Source organism: Ictidomys tridecemlineatus, chromosome X, assembly GCF_052094955.1.
Source record: "Ictidomys tridecemlineatus isolate mIctTri1 chromosome X, mIctTri1.hap1, whole genome shotgun sequence".
Taxonomy (NCBI): Eukaryota; Metazoa; Chordata; class Mammalia; order Rodentia; family Sciuridae; genus Ictidomys; species Ictidomys tridecemlineatus.
Window position 1 is genome coordinate 836,742 of NC_135493.1, and position 12,303 is coordinate 849,044.

General features: G+C 37.3%; 1 protein-coding gene across 4 annotated transcripts in view; it reads left to right on the forward strand.

Moving 5' to 3' along the window:
• Positions 1-1,868: 1,868 nt before the first annotated feature.
• The window catches only part of F8 (coagulation factor VIII), a 109,373-nt gene continuing 98,938 nt past the window's right edge, over positions 1,869-12,303 (forward strand). For 2 of the 4 annotated variants that reach the window (XR_013431608.1, XR_013431609.1), the window contains exon 1: positions 1,869-2,234. Coding sequence is in view for 2 of the 4 variants with exons in the window: in XM_005342005.5 (XP_005342062.3) it covers positions 1,918-2,234 (317 nt within the window). In the remaining 2 variants the exon portion in view is untranslated. The remainder of the gene's footprint in view (positions 2,235-12,303) is intronic. The other 2 variants (XM_005342005.5, XM_078034025.1) reach the window with 1 other exon arrangement.

Sequence of the window (12,303 nt, forward strand, 5' to 3'; positions counted from 1 at the left end):
GCATTAAGAAAACACTTTAACCTCCCTCTGCCTCAGTTGTTTATCTGTACCCATTTGACAATGTTATCGTGAGGATGAAATCAGTAAGTGCTAAACAGCTGGCACACCCTATATTGTGAGTATATGTCTACTTTTTTTGTCGTTCCCATTAAACTGTGACTCTCAGATGACACCAACAGGGTTTATTCATTTCTGGGGCATAAAAGTTTACCACACTAATTAGGAGCATGATTTCTACAGCTCAATTATATATATTTCAATACTACAGCTTAAAAACTGTGTGACCACGACCAAGTTCCCTAACCCCTTTCTGCTTGGTTGCACTGCCCCAGAAATGAACACAAGAATAGCAGATATGTTACAAATTACTCACATAGATTTCCTGCATATACTACCTGCCAGCTATTATCTTTGCATGCCGGTTCCTAGAACATAGGAGGTCTCACCAAATGTCTATCAAACAGATTTTTCTCGATACTTGTTAGCACGCTAGACAAAAGCTCAACAATTACTCAATAACCATTCTCATTCGCGCAGAAGTGGACTAAATGATAACATTTCTTATAGCTGATAAAGTTTCTTTACCTTAGCTCCTGCACTTTGAGACATTTAGGAAGGCACTCAATCCCTCTAATACATATTAACCTGAGTACACTCTCTGCTTGACCTCAGCATGGCTACATTTTGAAGTAAGGAGATATATCCTATACCTGGACCAAACAAATACATCAGATAACAGGACCACAAATAAATAAACAAAATCAATGACACATACTCATGAATACTTTTAAGAAAAAGGAAGCTGATAGACTTATTCAATAACAGTAAACATCTCAACCATTTGAAACCTCACAGGCAAAATTTGAGCCAAAACTCAAAGGAAATATAGGAACGGAATCACATGAAGATACAAGAGAAAGGTGTTTAAGGTAAAGGACTATACTACTATACTGTAGGCCATGAGACATTTCATGCCTCTAGGAAAAAGCAAGGAGGACAGCATGGCAAGAGCAAGCTCAGATAAAAAAAAATACATAAAAGCAACATGCAGACAATGTGAGATGCTTTAGGCCATGGTAAAGTTATACGATTTTTTAAATACTTATTTTTAGGTGTAGATGGACACAACACAATACCTTTATTTTTATGTGGTGCTGAGGGTCAAACCGGGGCCCCTCCTGTGCTAGGTGAGCGCTCTACCACTAAGCCACAATCCCAGCCCAAGTTACAAGATTTTACCTAAGAAGGTAAGAAGCCATTGGAGGATTCTCAGCCACACAATTGACATGACTCACTTCATAGTTTTAAAGTCACTTGTGTTGTACACAATGGTGCACATCTGGTAATCAGCTTGGGAGGCTGAGGCAGGAAGATCGCAAGTTCAAAACCAGCCTCAGCAACTTAGCAAGGCCCTGAGCAATTTAGCAACTCTCTGTCTCAAAATTAAAAACAAAAACCCTGGGGATGTAGCTCAGTGGTAAACTGTCCCTGGTTCAGTCCCCAGTACACATACACACACACACACACACACACACACACACACACACACACACACACACACATCACATTGTGGGAGTTTGGAGTTACACAAGACCTAAGGGTGAAAGCAGAGTAACTAATATGAGAGTCGAGAACCTTTCACATCCTGAACCTTCTCTTGTTGCTGCCCCTAAGGGACAGAGTCAGAGTAGACCAGGAAAATTAGTAGATATTAAAGCATCTCTTCACTGTGACCTCCCTCCTTCTTTTCCTTTCCTCCAAAATTCTAATGTATAGTAGACATTTCATGCCTCTACTGCCTTCAGAAGTGAATGGGTTAAGCATTAGCTCATGCACCCTTTTCCTACTCCAGTTTTTCCTGTGGCTGCTTCCCAATGCCCAAAAGGAAGCAGTTCTGTCTGGTACTGCTTACTGCTCATGCTGCTGTCACATCCAGCAGATGAAGTCCCCTACATTTCTCTTCAAAACATTTGGGACTTTTCACAAAATCATAGAAAATTTACCTTTTTTCTCCTGGGAGCTAAAGATATTTTAGAGAACAATTACACTTTTATTTCTGCTGTAGAACATTTTCTAGCAATAAGAGCCATGCACATAGAACTCTCTAGCTGCTTCTTTCTGTGCCTTTTACAATTCAGCTTTAGTGCCATCCGAAGATATTACCTGGGTGCTGTGGAACTCTCCTGGGATTATATGAAAAGTGACCTGCTCAGTGAGCTGCATGTTGACACAAGGTAAAGGCTATACCTATATTCCTACAGCATTATGGGGATGTGATTCTGGTTGGAGAAAGTTGCTGACTGCAAGTTAGGATGGCTATAATGCTTAGTTAAACCCTGATAAAAAACATTTCCAGGTAAGGTGTCATTTCTTTTCAGACATCTAACCTATTAGTTGATGTTTTGTTCTGTTTTGCCCATTGCATCTCTGTCACATTCTGCAACTCTGAAATGTGCAGAGTGTGGTAGAGAGACAAGCAGCAAAGGAAAAAGAACCAAACTTTCCTTGACCTATGCAAACTTTCATAGGCACAATCAGAACAGTGAGATCCAATCAACTGAACTGAGTTTAGTTTCCAGTTCTCTGATGTGTGTATGTGATATGTTTTTTCGTAGTATTAGCTGTGATTTCAGAAGCTTTTCCTCTTTTGGAGGTTCTGGAGCATTTACTCATTTACTCTGAGGAAAGTAGATGATCTTTACAGTAATACATGCAGTCATTGGTTCATTCACATTTTTCTACCTCTTCTCCAGTCAGTTTTGGTTATATATGTTTTAGAAATAATAGAAAGCAATTTATTATCCCCAGATTTGATAATGTATTGGCATTGAGTTACATAACAGTCTCTGTGATTTTTTATTTTAGGTCGTAGGGATTAAACCCAGGGGCACTTTATCACTGAGTTACATCTTCATCCCTTTTAATATTAGCCATGATTTTATTTTGAGAAAGTATTTTGCTAAATTGCTTAGAGATTTGTTAAGTTGCTGGGGCTGCCTTTGAACGTAGATCCTCCTGCCCCAGCCTCCCAAATTGCTGGGATTATGGGCATGGACCACCAGACCCATTAGTCTCTGTGATTTTCGTTGACCTATTCTGTGTCTGTAATATTACCTTTTCATTTCCTTATGATGTTTATTCTCTTTCTGTCTTCAAAATTCTTCCAGAATTTTCTTGATTTTATTGGTCTTGCAAAGAACAACCTTTTGGATTGATTTATCAATTATTTTTTTCTTTATGGAAGTCATTCCTTTTTTTCCAATTTCATTGGCTTTGTTTTGTTGTTTTACTTTTGCTTTATTGAGTGAAATGCTGGAATTATTTATTTTAAATTTTGTGTTTTTTCCTTAAACGTGTACTATAAGGATTTAAACACAATATATAATTTATGCCAATGTAAATACTAAATGTAGTCATGTTATACATTATCATCTTTCTTTTTGATGGTGCTAAGGATTGAACCCAGGGCCTTGTGCAGGCGAGGCAAGCACTCTACCAACTGAGCTATAGCCCCAGCTCTAAATTACCATCTTTGTTTGATTTTCCCCATTCTCCTTACACACACCCCTTCTTGCCTATCCCAATCAGGCATCCCAGGATGATAATACACACCTACCCATAAGGGTTTTCTTTTCCATAGTTTGTTTTATATAAGTGTGAACTTATACACACCTTTCCACTCACTTTGCACTATATCTTTGCACTCACTACCATATGTAGAGTGATGCTGCAACATTACTTTTTTTTAAGAGAGAGAGAGAAAGAGAGAGAGAGAGAATTTTTAAATATTTATTGTTTAGTTTTTGGCGCACACATCATCTTTATTTGTATATGGTGCTGAGGATCGAACCCAGTGCCACGTGCATGCCAGGCAAGCACGCTACCACTTGAGCCACATCCCCAGCCCTGCAACATTACTTTAATTGAATTATTTTTATTTCTACTGAGCTTAAGAAACTTCTAAAATGGAACTTGTTTATTTTTTTTCTTTGTGCTCTTTAACTTTTTAATTAATTACAAGACCCCTCTTATTATTTCAAGTTTTAATTTACTTCATGATTATTGCAATTTCCCAAGATCTATTATTTGTCTATTGCCCTTCGTTATAATTTTGCCAAAATGGCTTTAATTTTTATAGTCAACTATATATTTTCTTTCATATCATCAAAGTTGGCTGTTTAAAAATGTCTTCTACACTTCAGTGTTGCAAATTCTCCCAGATTTTCTTACAAGATTTTTACTGTTTTGCTTTTTACAACTCATTTGCTAATTATGTTTTCTATAGGGAATAAGAGAGGCATCTGTCTAGCTTTATTTTTATCCATATCAATGACCTATTATGATGGCATCATTTATAAAATAATTCAGCTTTACCATTAATTTGAGATAACACATTGATCTTATAAAAATTCTCACATAGCAATATGTGTTTTTGGATTTATTATGCTATTTCATTGCCCTACTATCATCTTGCTATACCAGTACCATATTGAGGTGATTATAGTGGACCTCTAATATATCCTGATATCTGGTAAAAGCAACCTTTATTATTTACTTATTTATTTATTCATCAATTCATTCCTTCGTTCATTCATTCAGGTACTAGGAATTGAAACCAGGGATGTTCTACTATTAAGCAACATCCTCAGCTATTTTTTTATCTTTATTTTGATACAGGGCCTCACTAAATTTGCTGAGGCTGGCCTTGAACTTGCAATCCTCCTGCCACAGCCTCCCAAGTTGCTAGGGATTACAGGCATGTGCCACTGTGCCAGGTAAATATCTTAAAGCTTTTTTTTTGTGAAAAAATAAATTGCCTAAGAATAACTAAGAAAAGTACAAAATGAACAGTGCAGATTGCTTTCACAGTCAGCCCACTGGCACACACCTGTAGTACCAGAGATTAGGAATGTTGAGGAAGGAGGATTGCAAGTTCAAGATCAGCCTCAGCAAGTTAGTGAGACCCTGTCTCAAAATAAAAATAGAAAGGTCTGGGTGTGTTCTTCAGTGGTAGAGTACCTCTGGGTTCAATCACTAGAACAAAAAAGTTAACTTATTTATCAGATTAAAAAGACCCAAGAGCTGTTGTGATTCTAACTGAAATTTCATTAAATTTTCACATTAACTTTATTAATATATTTAGGTAATTTTGTTATTGCATTATGCCTATGCATTTATAAATGTGTTGCTATTGTTAATAAAATGGTTTTCTCCTATAATCCCACATACTTGGGTGACTGAGGCAGGAGGATCACAAGTTCAAGGCCAGCCTAGGCAATTTACTAAGACTGTCTCAAAATAAAAAAGACTAGGGATGTAGTTCAGTGGTAAAGCACTTGCCTAGAATGTGTGAAGCCCATTTTAATATTGGGTTGAACCCCCAGTTTTCATTTGTAAATGCTTAGTACTAAAATAGAGAAAACCTATTACTTTGTGCATATTCATCTTGATCTAGTTCCAATACCATATTAATCATAATAATTTTAGCCTAATATTTGTGGGTGTTCAATCATATCATTAATAAAATGAGACAGATTTTAGATCTTTCTAATGTTTATAACCAATTATTTCATGTTCTTATCTGATAGAATTTATTAGAAAACATGAAAAACATTAGATAACAATAAACACAGCATTCCTGTGTGTTCCAGGGTTTCCCTTGAAATACTCTTAATATGTTGCTATTTAAAATAATAATTGCTGTGACTGGGGTTGTGGCTCAAGAGGTAGAGTGTTCACCTAGCATACGTAAAACACTGGGCTCAATCTTCAGCACCATAAAGTAGTATGTTATTTTCTCTTTTATTGTTCCTTTGTTTCTGATGCTGAGGGCATTTAAAACTATACATCTTTTTCTGAAATTCCACTAGTTTGAGTAATAATCATGTTCTTTTTATCTTGACTGAGCAAAGAAATTATTGATTCATTATCTGTGTTGTCTTATTGGCATGTACCTATGCAATGTTCACACATTAATTTCTTTTTAAAAAATATTTATTTTTTAGTTGTAGTTGGACACAATACCTTTATTTTATTTGTTTATTTTTATGTAGTGCTAAGGATTGAACCCAGGGCCATGTATGTGCTAGGTGGGTTCTCTACTGCTGAGCCACAACCCCAGCCCCCTCACACATTAATTTCTTAATGCAAAAAGTGAATGTGTCAACTATATTAGCTCTTGAAATGTTCACTTTTTGCATAAGAAATCTCACTATTTATTATTGAACAAAATAAAACAGCCTGAGTCTGTATATATTCCTTTTTCAGTCCTTTTTTTGGCTTAATAAGATTGCATTTATGTCTTGATGGACATTTTTGGCCATTATGAAGAATACTAGTACAGACATTCATATACAAATCTTTAAATGAACATACGTTTTCATTTCTATTAGGCATATTCTTTAATAGTAGAGTTTTTAGGTCAAATGGTATTTCTTTATTTAATTGTCAGGAATTACCCAACTGTTTTGCCAAACAGCTGCACCATTTTACATTCCTACTAGTAGTGGATAAAGGTATCAGTTTCTCAACATCTTCACCAATAATCATTGCTGTTATTTTTATTTTAGCTAACCTAAAGGGGATAAAATGGTTTGGATTTAGATTTATCTGATTAATGATATCAAATATTTTAATGTATATATTGACCATTTGTGTACCTTCTTTGCAGAAAAGTCCATTCACTCCTTTGCTTATCTTTTAATTAGATTATTTGTCTTTTAGGATTGACTTGTAAAAGTTCTTTATATATTCTTTTTCATTTTATTTGTTGTTTTTCGATATTCTTGATATATTACACCTTCATCAGATTATGATATGGAAATATTTTCCCCATTCAGTGAGTAGTCTTTTCACTGTTCTAATATTATCCTTTGAAGCCAAAGTTTTTCACTGTGATGAAGTCCAATTTATATATTTTTCCCTTTGATTGCTTGTACTTTTGGTGTCATATGTAAGAAATCAATGTCAAATTTAAAGTCACAAATATTTCACTTACATTTTGTAAGAGTTTTATGTTTTTAGCTCCTATATTAAAGTCTTTGACCCCACGTTGAGTTAAATTTTGTGGAATGTGTGAGAAATTTAATGGAGTAAACTCATTTGTTACCTAACTTTCTGTTGTTGTGTAGGCAGTCAGATGTATTTACCAAGAAAAAGTTGATCAAATTTTTATTTCAATAATACTAGTTTATGATCCTGATTATTTTGATACTGATTAACAAGATAAGCTGACTCTGGACACATCCTGAAAACCTCTGCCAAGGTTTGAAATAAACAGCTGGGGAAATTCAATTTTATATTATCTGTTCCTGCAGCTGCTGAGCTTCTTCTAAGCAAGGGTCAAGGAAAATAATAGGTTTTCCGATTAGTTTTAGATAAAATGTGAAAAAACAGTTCATGTCAGGGACAATTGTTGCTAAATATATTTGGCAGGATTTATATATTGAATCCCAAGGGAAACACACAAACAAAAAGCTCACACAAGTTAGGAAGGAGCAAAACCTGTGAATCCTGGAATGTTTTAATCATTTACTGTGCAGATTACCCTGGAACTGAGACACGCAAATAAATCACGTATTTCTGATTCAGTGGAAAATATTTTCTAATGGAAAAGGTCTTAGGCTGGGAAGCTGTATATTGTTGTCCTGTTGATGTAGGAATTTGTGGATACAGAAAAAGACAGACCTTGTCTCCAAAGAGAAGCAGCTTAGCTGTTGGAATGCAAGAAATGCACAAGAACCTTTGAAATGAAAAAAAAAAAAAAAGGTCATGCCCTTGCCTACAAAATGTAACATGAGGGCAATATGCAAGCACTAGAAAAACTGGAGTGAAATTGTGTAACTCCATCCTGGCTCCATCTCTAGTTCCTTCTGCTTCTTCATAAATATTAACAGCCTACAACAAGAGGTTTCTGTTTCTCCTTCTGCAGATGGTTTGCATTTTCCTTTGAATGTATATTTCTTAAGTTACCTTGAAAGGTGTTGCTCCCTTAAGATAGGAGAAAATCAGTACAGAAAGTCATTTGTCATGGCCTTGAGTTGGCAGAAGGGCTCCCCAAGCAACATGCTTTCTTGGGTGTCCTGCAAACTCCAGAGTTGAGTAAAATGTGGGAGAGCAGAGAAGTAAGCATGAAATCTGCACCACCTTTGCCCCATTCCTGTTAGCTGGTCCCCTTGAAAGAGGTCTGTGAAAACCAGGCATCCCCAAGGAGCTTTTCCAGCCAGTTTGCTGCTAGATCCCAGGAAGGGGTGTGAAGGGCTTCTTGCCAGACTATGGATTGTGCTTGCAGCAGTTTTTGCTTTATGTGTGTGGAGGCTGTCCTGCTCACCGTTGGAGAGATCTCTTCTGGATGTTACCTTTCTTAGAAGGAAATCTGCTTCATTTGTTGGGTTAGTCCTTTCTGCTTCAACTTTGACATCATCTGGGAGTCAGAGAGCCTCCCTCTGCAAGGTGCTGTCTGTGTCTGTCCCTGTGTTTTCAGGGATTCTCCACAGTTCCCATTGGGCACGACTCTTGAAGATACATGTAGCAAGATCTGCTGTCTGCAGTGTGATGCAATTTTTCTCCAAACTAGTGCAAAAATAATGTCCCCTCATCAGAGTATGTCAAGGGCTGCAATCCTGGGGACCTTCTGGTTGGTTCTGTTGGGGTGTGTGCCTAGCTGCATCTTTCTACTTACCACAGCATCTCCTCCAGGTTTGCATGATGGGAGGGTGACTGTGTAGCTCATGATACAGATCTTACAGAGTCACATTCACCCTTTTTATATAAAACATTTAAGTTTTCAGTATCTCTTAGCAGGTTTCTGTTAATCATATCTGCTAAGCTTTTGTGACAGCATCTTCACAAATTTATAGCTGACAGTGAATTATCTGAAAGTAAACCAGACGAAAACATTTCCAGGCAACATTGTTCAAATATTGACAATTTGTATGCCTTCTTAAGTTATTTTAAAGCTTTTGAAAAATGCAAATAGGAAAAAAATCATCTGTTTTTTTCTTTCTTCCTTTTGCATGGAGGAAGTTTATTGGGGTAGGCAATCCACTGGAAGTAATGGAAACAGGATTGGATAGAGGGAGTAGATGAATGGACGCAGTTTTATTCACCCTCACATTGACCAGGAAAGGGACATTTCTTTGCATGAGGTTGCTGACTTCAGACAAAGGTAGTTTCCTAAGGGGAACTCAGATGAAAGCCATCAGCTGTCAGCATTTCCAGCAGCTTGTCTCCCTCCTCTAGTATCCACTCTGGATTCCTCCCACTACCTTTCATTTTGTACTTCTGCTGGTTCAATTGGGTCACCTGATGAGGTGCCTCATCATTGTGCCCTTCTCAGGACTTGGTTGCACTTGCCCATTTATCATCCAAATTGGGCAATGGAGTACCAAGAGATATCCAAGTGAATGATCTTGGTTCCAAATGCATTCTTCTCTTTTCCTATTGTATAACACTTCCTGCCACTGTTCATCACAGTAAGTTACTCCTAGCCTTTTAAAAACCAGGGCTCCTAAGCCCTCAGAGCCCACATTTAGAGGCAGTTTCCCCAATGGGGTCAATGGGAGTAATGTTAATTTGAAGCTGCTCCTACTGACATCCCTCATTTCCCAGATCCATGTAATTTAGTTAGGAAAATAGCACTATATATTAGCCATTAAACTATTGAATATACTGCATTCTGGAAGATTGTGCCTTATTCTTACAGAATATTATCTCTAAACTGGTGTCTTGGCTATTCCTTCAACAAGCTATTCTACACTCTATCAGATGGGCAACACAATTTTCCAGTAATATTGTATATGATTAGACTATTGGATCCCATGGCCATGTATTTCCTTGCTTTAAAATGGATTTCTTGGTGTGATGCAATGATAAAATGCAAGGTCTTGTGCTAATGGAAGGGCTTAGCTGGTGTTGATTACTTAGGCTCACCAAATGGCTAAATGTCGGTTTTCATGACTAAACACTCAAGGTCACTCCAGGTGAACTGGGCTGCACAAAATTATCACACAGAGACAGAAATACCTTTTTCTTTGGGTCCTGTGATGGCTCCTCTGACCTTAGGGGTCCATGGAAAAATAGAGAGGAGCACGTGCTGAACCCTTTTATTGGGGAGAAGCCATTCAAATGAGGCAAGGGATGGGATTACAAGGGAACAGGGCCACACCTTATTATCCAAGCGAGGGAAAAGACCTAGTCCCAAGTCCTGAGTCATGGCACTACCCAGCCAGACTACAGCAGATTCCCCGTGGTGTATCAATCAGGACTTAAAGGCGCATGCATTTGGAGTGGCTCCCCACAGCTGGATAGTTTCCTTGATGAATGATGACATATGGGCTTGCTTTTGGACTCCATTGCTGGCAAGTTGGATATTCACAGCAACAATACCTAGATCAGCTTTGCCTGCATAGCCCATTATAGCCTCAGCAATGGCCCTTCATTCTTAGGTCCATTTTGCTAGAATTGAGGTACCAACAATAGAAGCCAGCAAACACTTGACTGGTTAAGGCATTCAGTCTACTTGGTTGTTCAGTGCCTTTTGTGTGGCGAATAGTCTCTTGACTTATTCATTCTCTCTTGCCATCCTTTGTTTATGTAGATTCACGTTTCTGCCATGTCATTTTCTTTCTCTCTGAATAACTTCTTTGAATATTTCTTGCAAGATGGGTCTATTGGTAATATATTCCTCGAATTTTTATTTATCTAAGAAAGTATTTCTTCTGAAGTTTTGAAGGATAATTTCATTTAGTATACAATCCTAGGTTGATGTAGGTAAAGTGTTTTCCTCTTGCTTTGACTTCTTTTTTTTGAGAGAGAGAGAGAGAAGGGAGAGAGAGAGAGAGAGAGAGAGAGAGAGAGAGAATTTTTTAATATTTATTTTTTAGTTTTCGGTGGACACAACATCTTTGTATGTGGTGCTGAGGATCGAACCCAGGCCGCACGCATGCCAGGCGCTACTGCTTGAGCCACATCCCCAGCCCCTTGCTTTGACTTCTTACAAGAGTTTTTATTTGATTTTTCTGAAGTTTGAATATTATATACACAAATTCAGTTTTTATTTGTTTGTATTTATACTTCTTATAAGTTTCCAGTATATGTGGTTTGATGTGTAGTATTAATCTGGGGAGATCAATTGCCTCTCAGTGTTGTTTCAAAACTTGGCCTCTGTTTCTTTCTTTTCTTCTGGTATTTACATTTGTATGTGTTATACTTGTCCCACAGATTTTGGATATTCTGTTCTGCTTTTCCAGTAATTTTTCGAAGTTTCTATGATCATATCCTCAAGCTCAGAGATTCTTTCCTCTGCTATTCTATTAATGACCCTATTAAGCCAGTTGTGGTGGCACACACCTGTAATCCCAGCATTTTGGGAGGCTGAGGCAGGAGGATCACAAGTTCAAAGCCAGCCTCAGCAACAATGAGGTGCTAAGCAACTCAGTGAGACCCTGTCTCTAAATAAAATACAAAATAGGACTGGGGATGTGGCTCAGTGGTCAAGTGCTCTTGAGAGTTCAATCCTCAGTATCAAAAAAACAAACAAACAAACAAACAAAAAAAACAGCCCATCAAAGATATTCTTTATTTCTGTTACAGTATTTTTTTTACTTCCAGAATTATTTTTTTGATTCTTTCTTAGAATTTTCATCTCTCTGCTTACAATATATATCTGTTATTATATATTTTCAACTTCCCCCATTAAAACCCTTAGCATATAGGTCATTGTTTTTAAAAGTTTCTAGTGTGATAATTTCTACTTTCCTGTCATATCTGGCTCTGGTCCTGGTGTTGAATTTGTCTCATCAAATTGGATTGTTTTCTTTTTAGAATGTCTTGTATTTTTTTCTGGACATGATATACTGGGTACAAGGAACAGCTATAAATAGGCTTTTAGTGATGTGTTGGTGGGGTGATGGGCAGGGCATGCACTCTATAGTGGTATGACTAGTTCTCCATCTTAGTATTTAGGTGAGCCTGTGCCCCTGGCCTGTGCCTTTTCCATTGCTTCTTAACAAAATATGAGTAAATCAAATCTAGGAGTATATTAGAAGGATTATATAATACAACAATAATGAGATTTACTCCTATTGTGTAAGGATGTTTTAGCATATGACAATTTACCAGTGTAATACATTAACAGAATGGGGGAAAACATATGATCATCTCAACTGATGTGGGAAAAACATTTGAAAAAATTTGACACCCTTTCATGTTAATAACCCTTAAGAAATTAGGAATATCGGGCTGGGGATGTGGCTCAAGTGGTAGCGTGCTCCCCTGGCATGCGTGCGGCTCGGGTTTGATCCT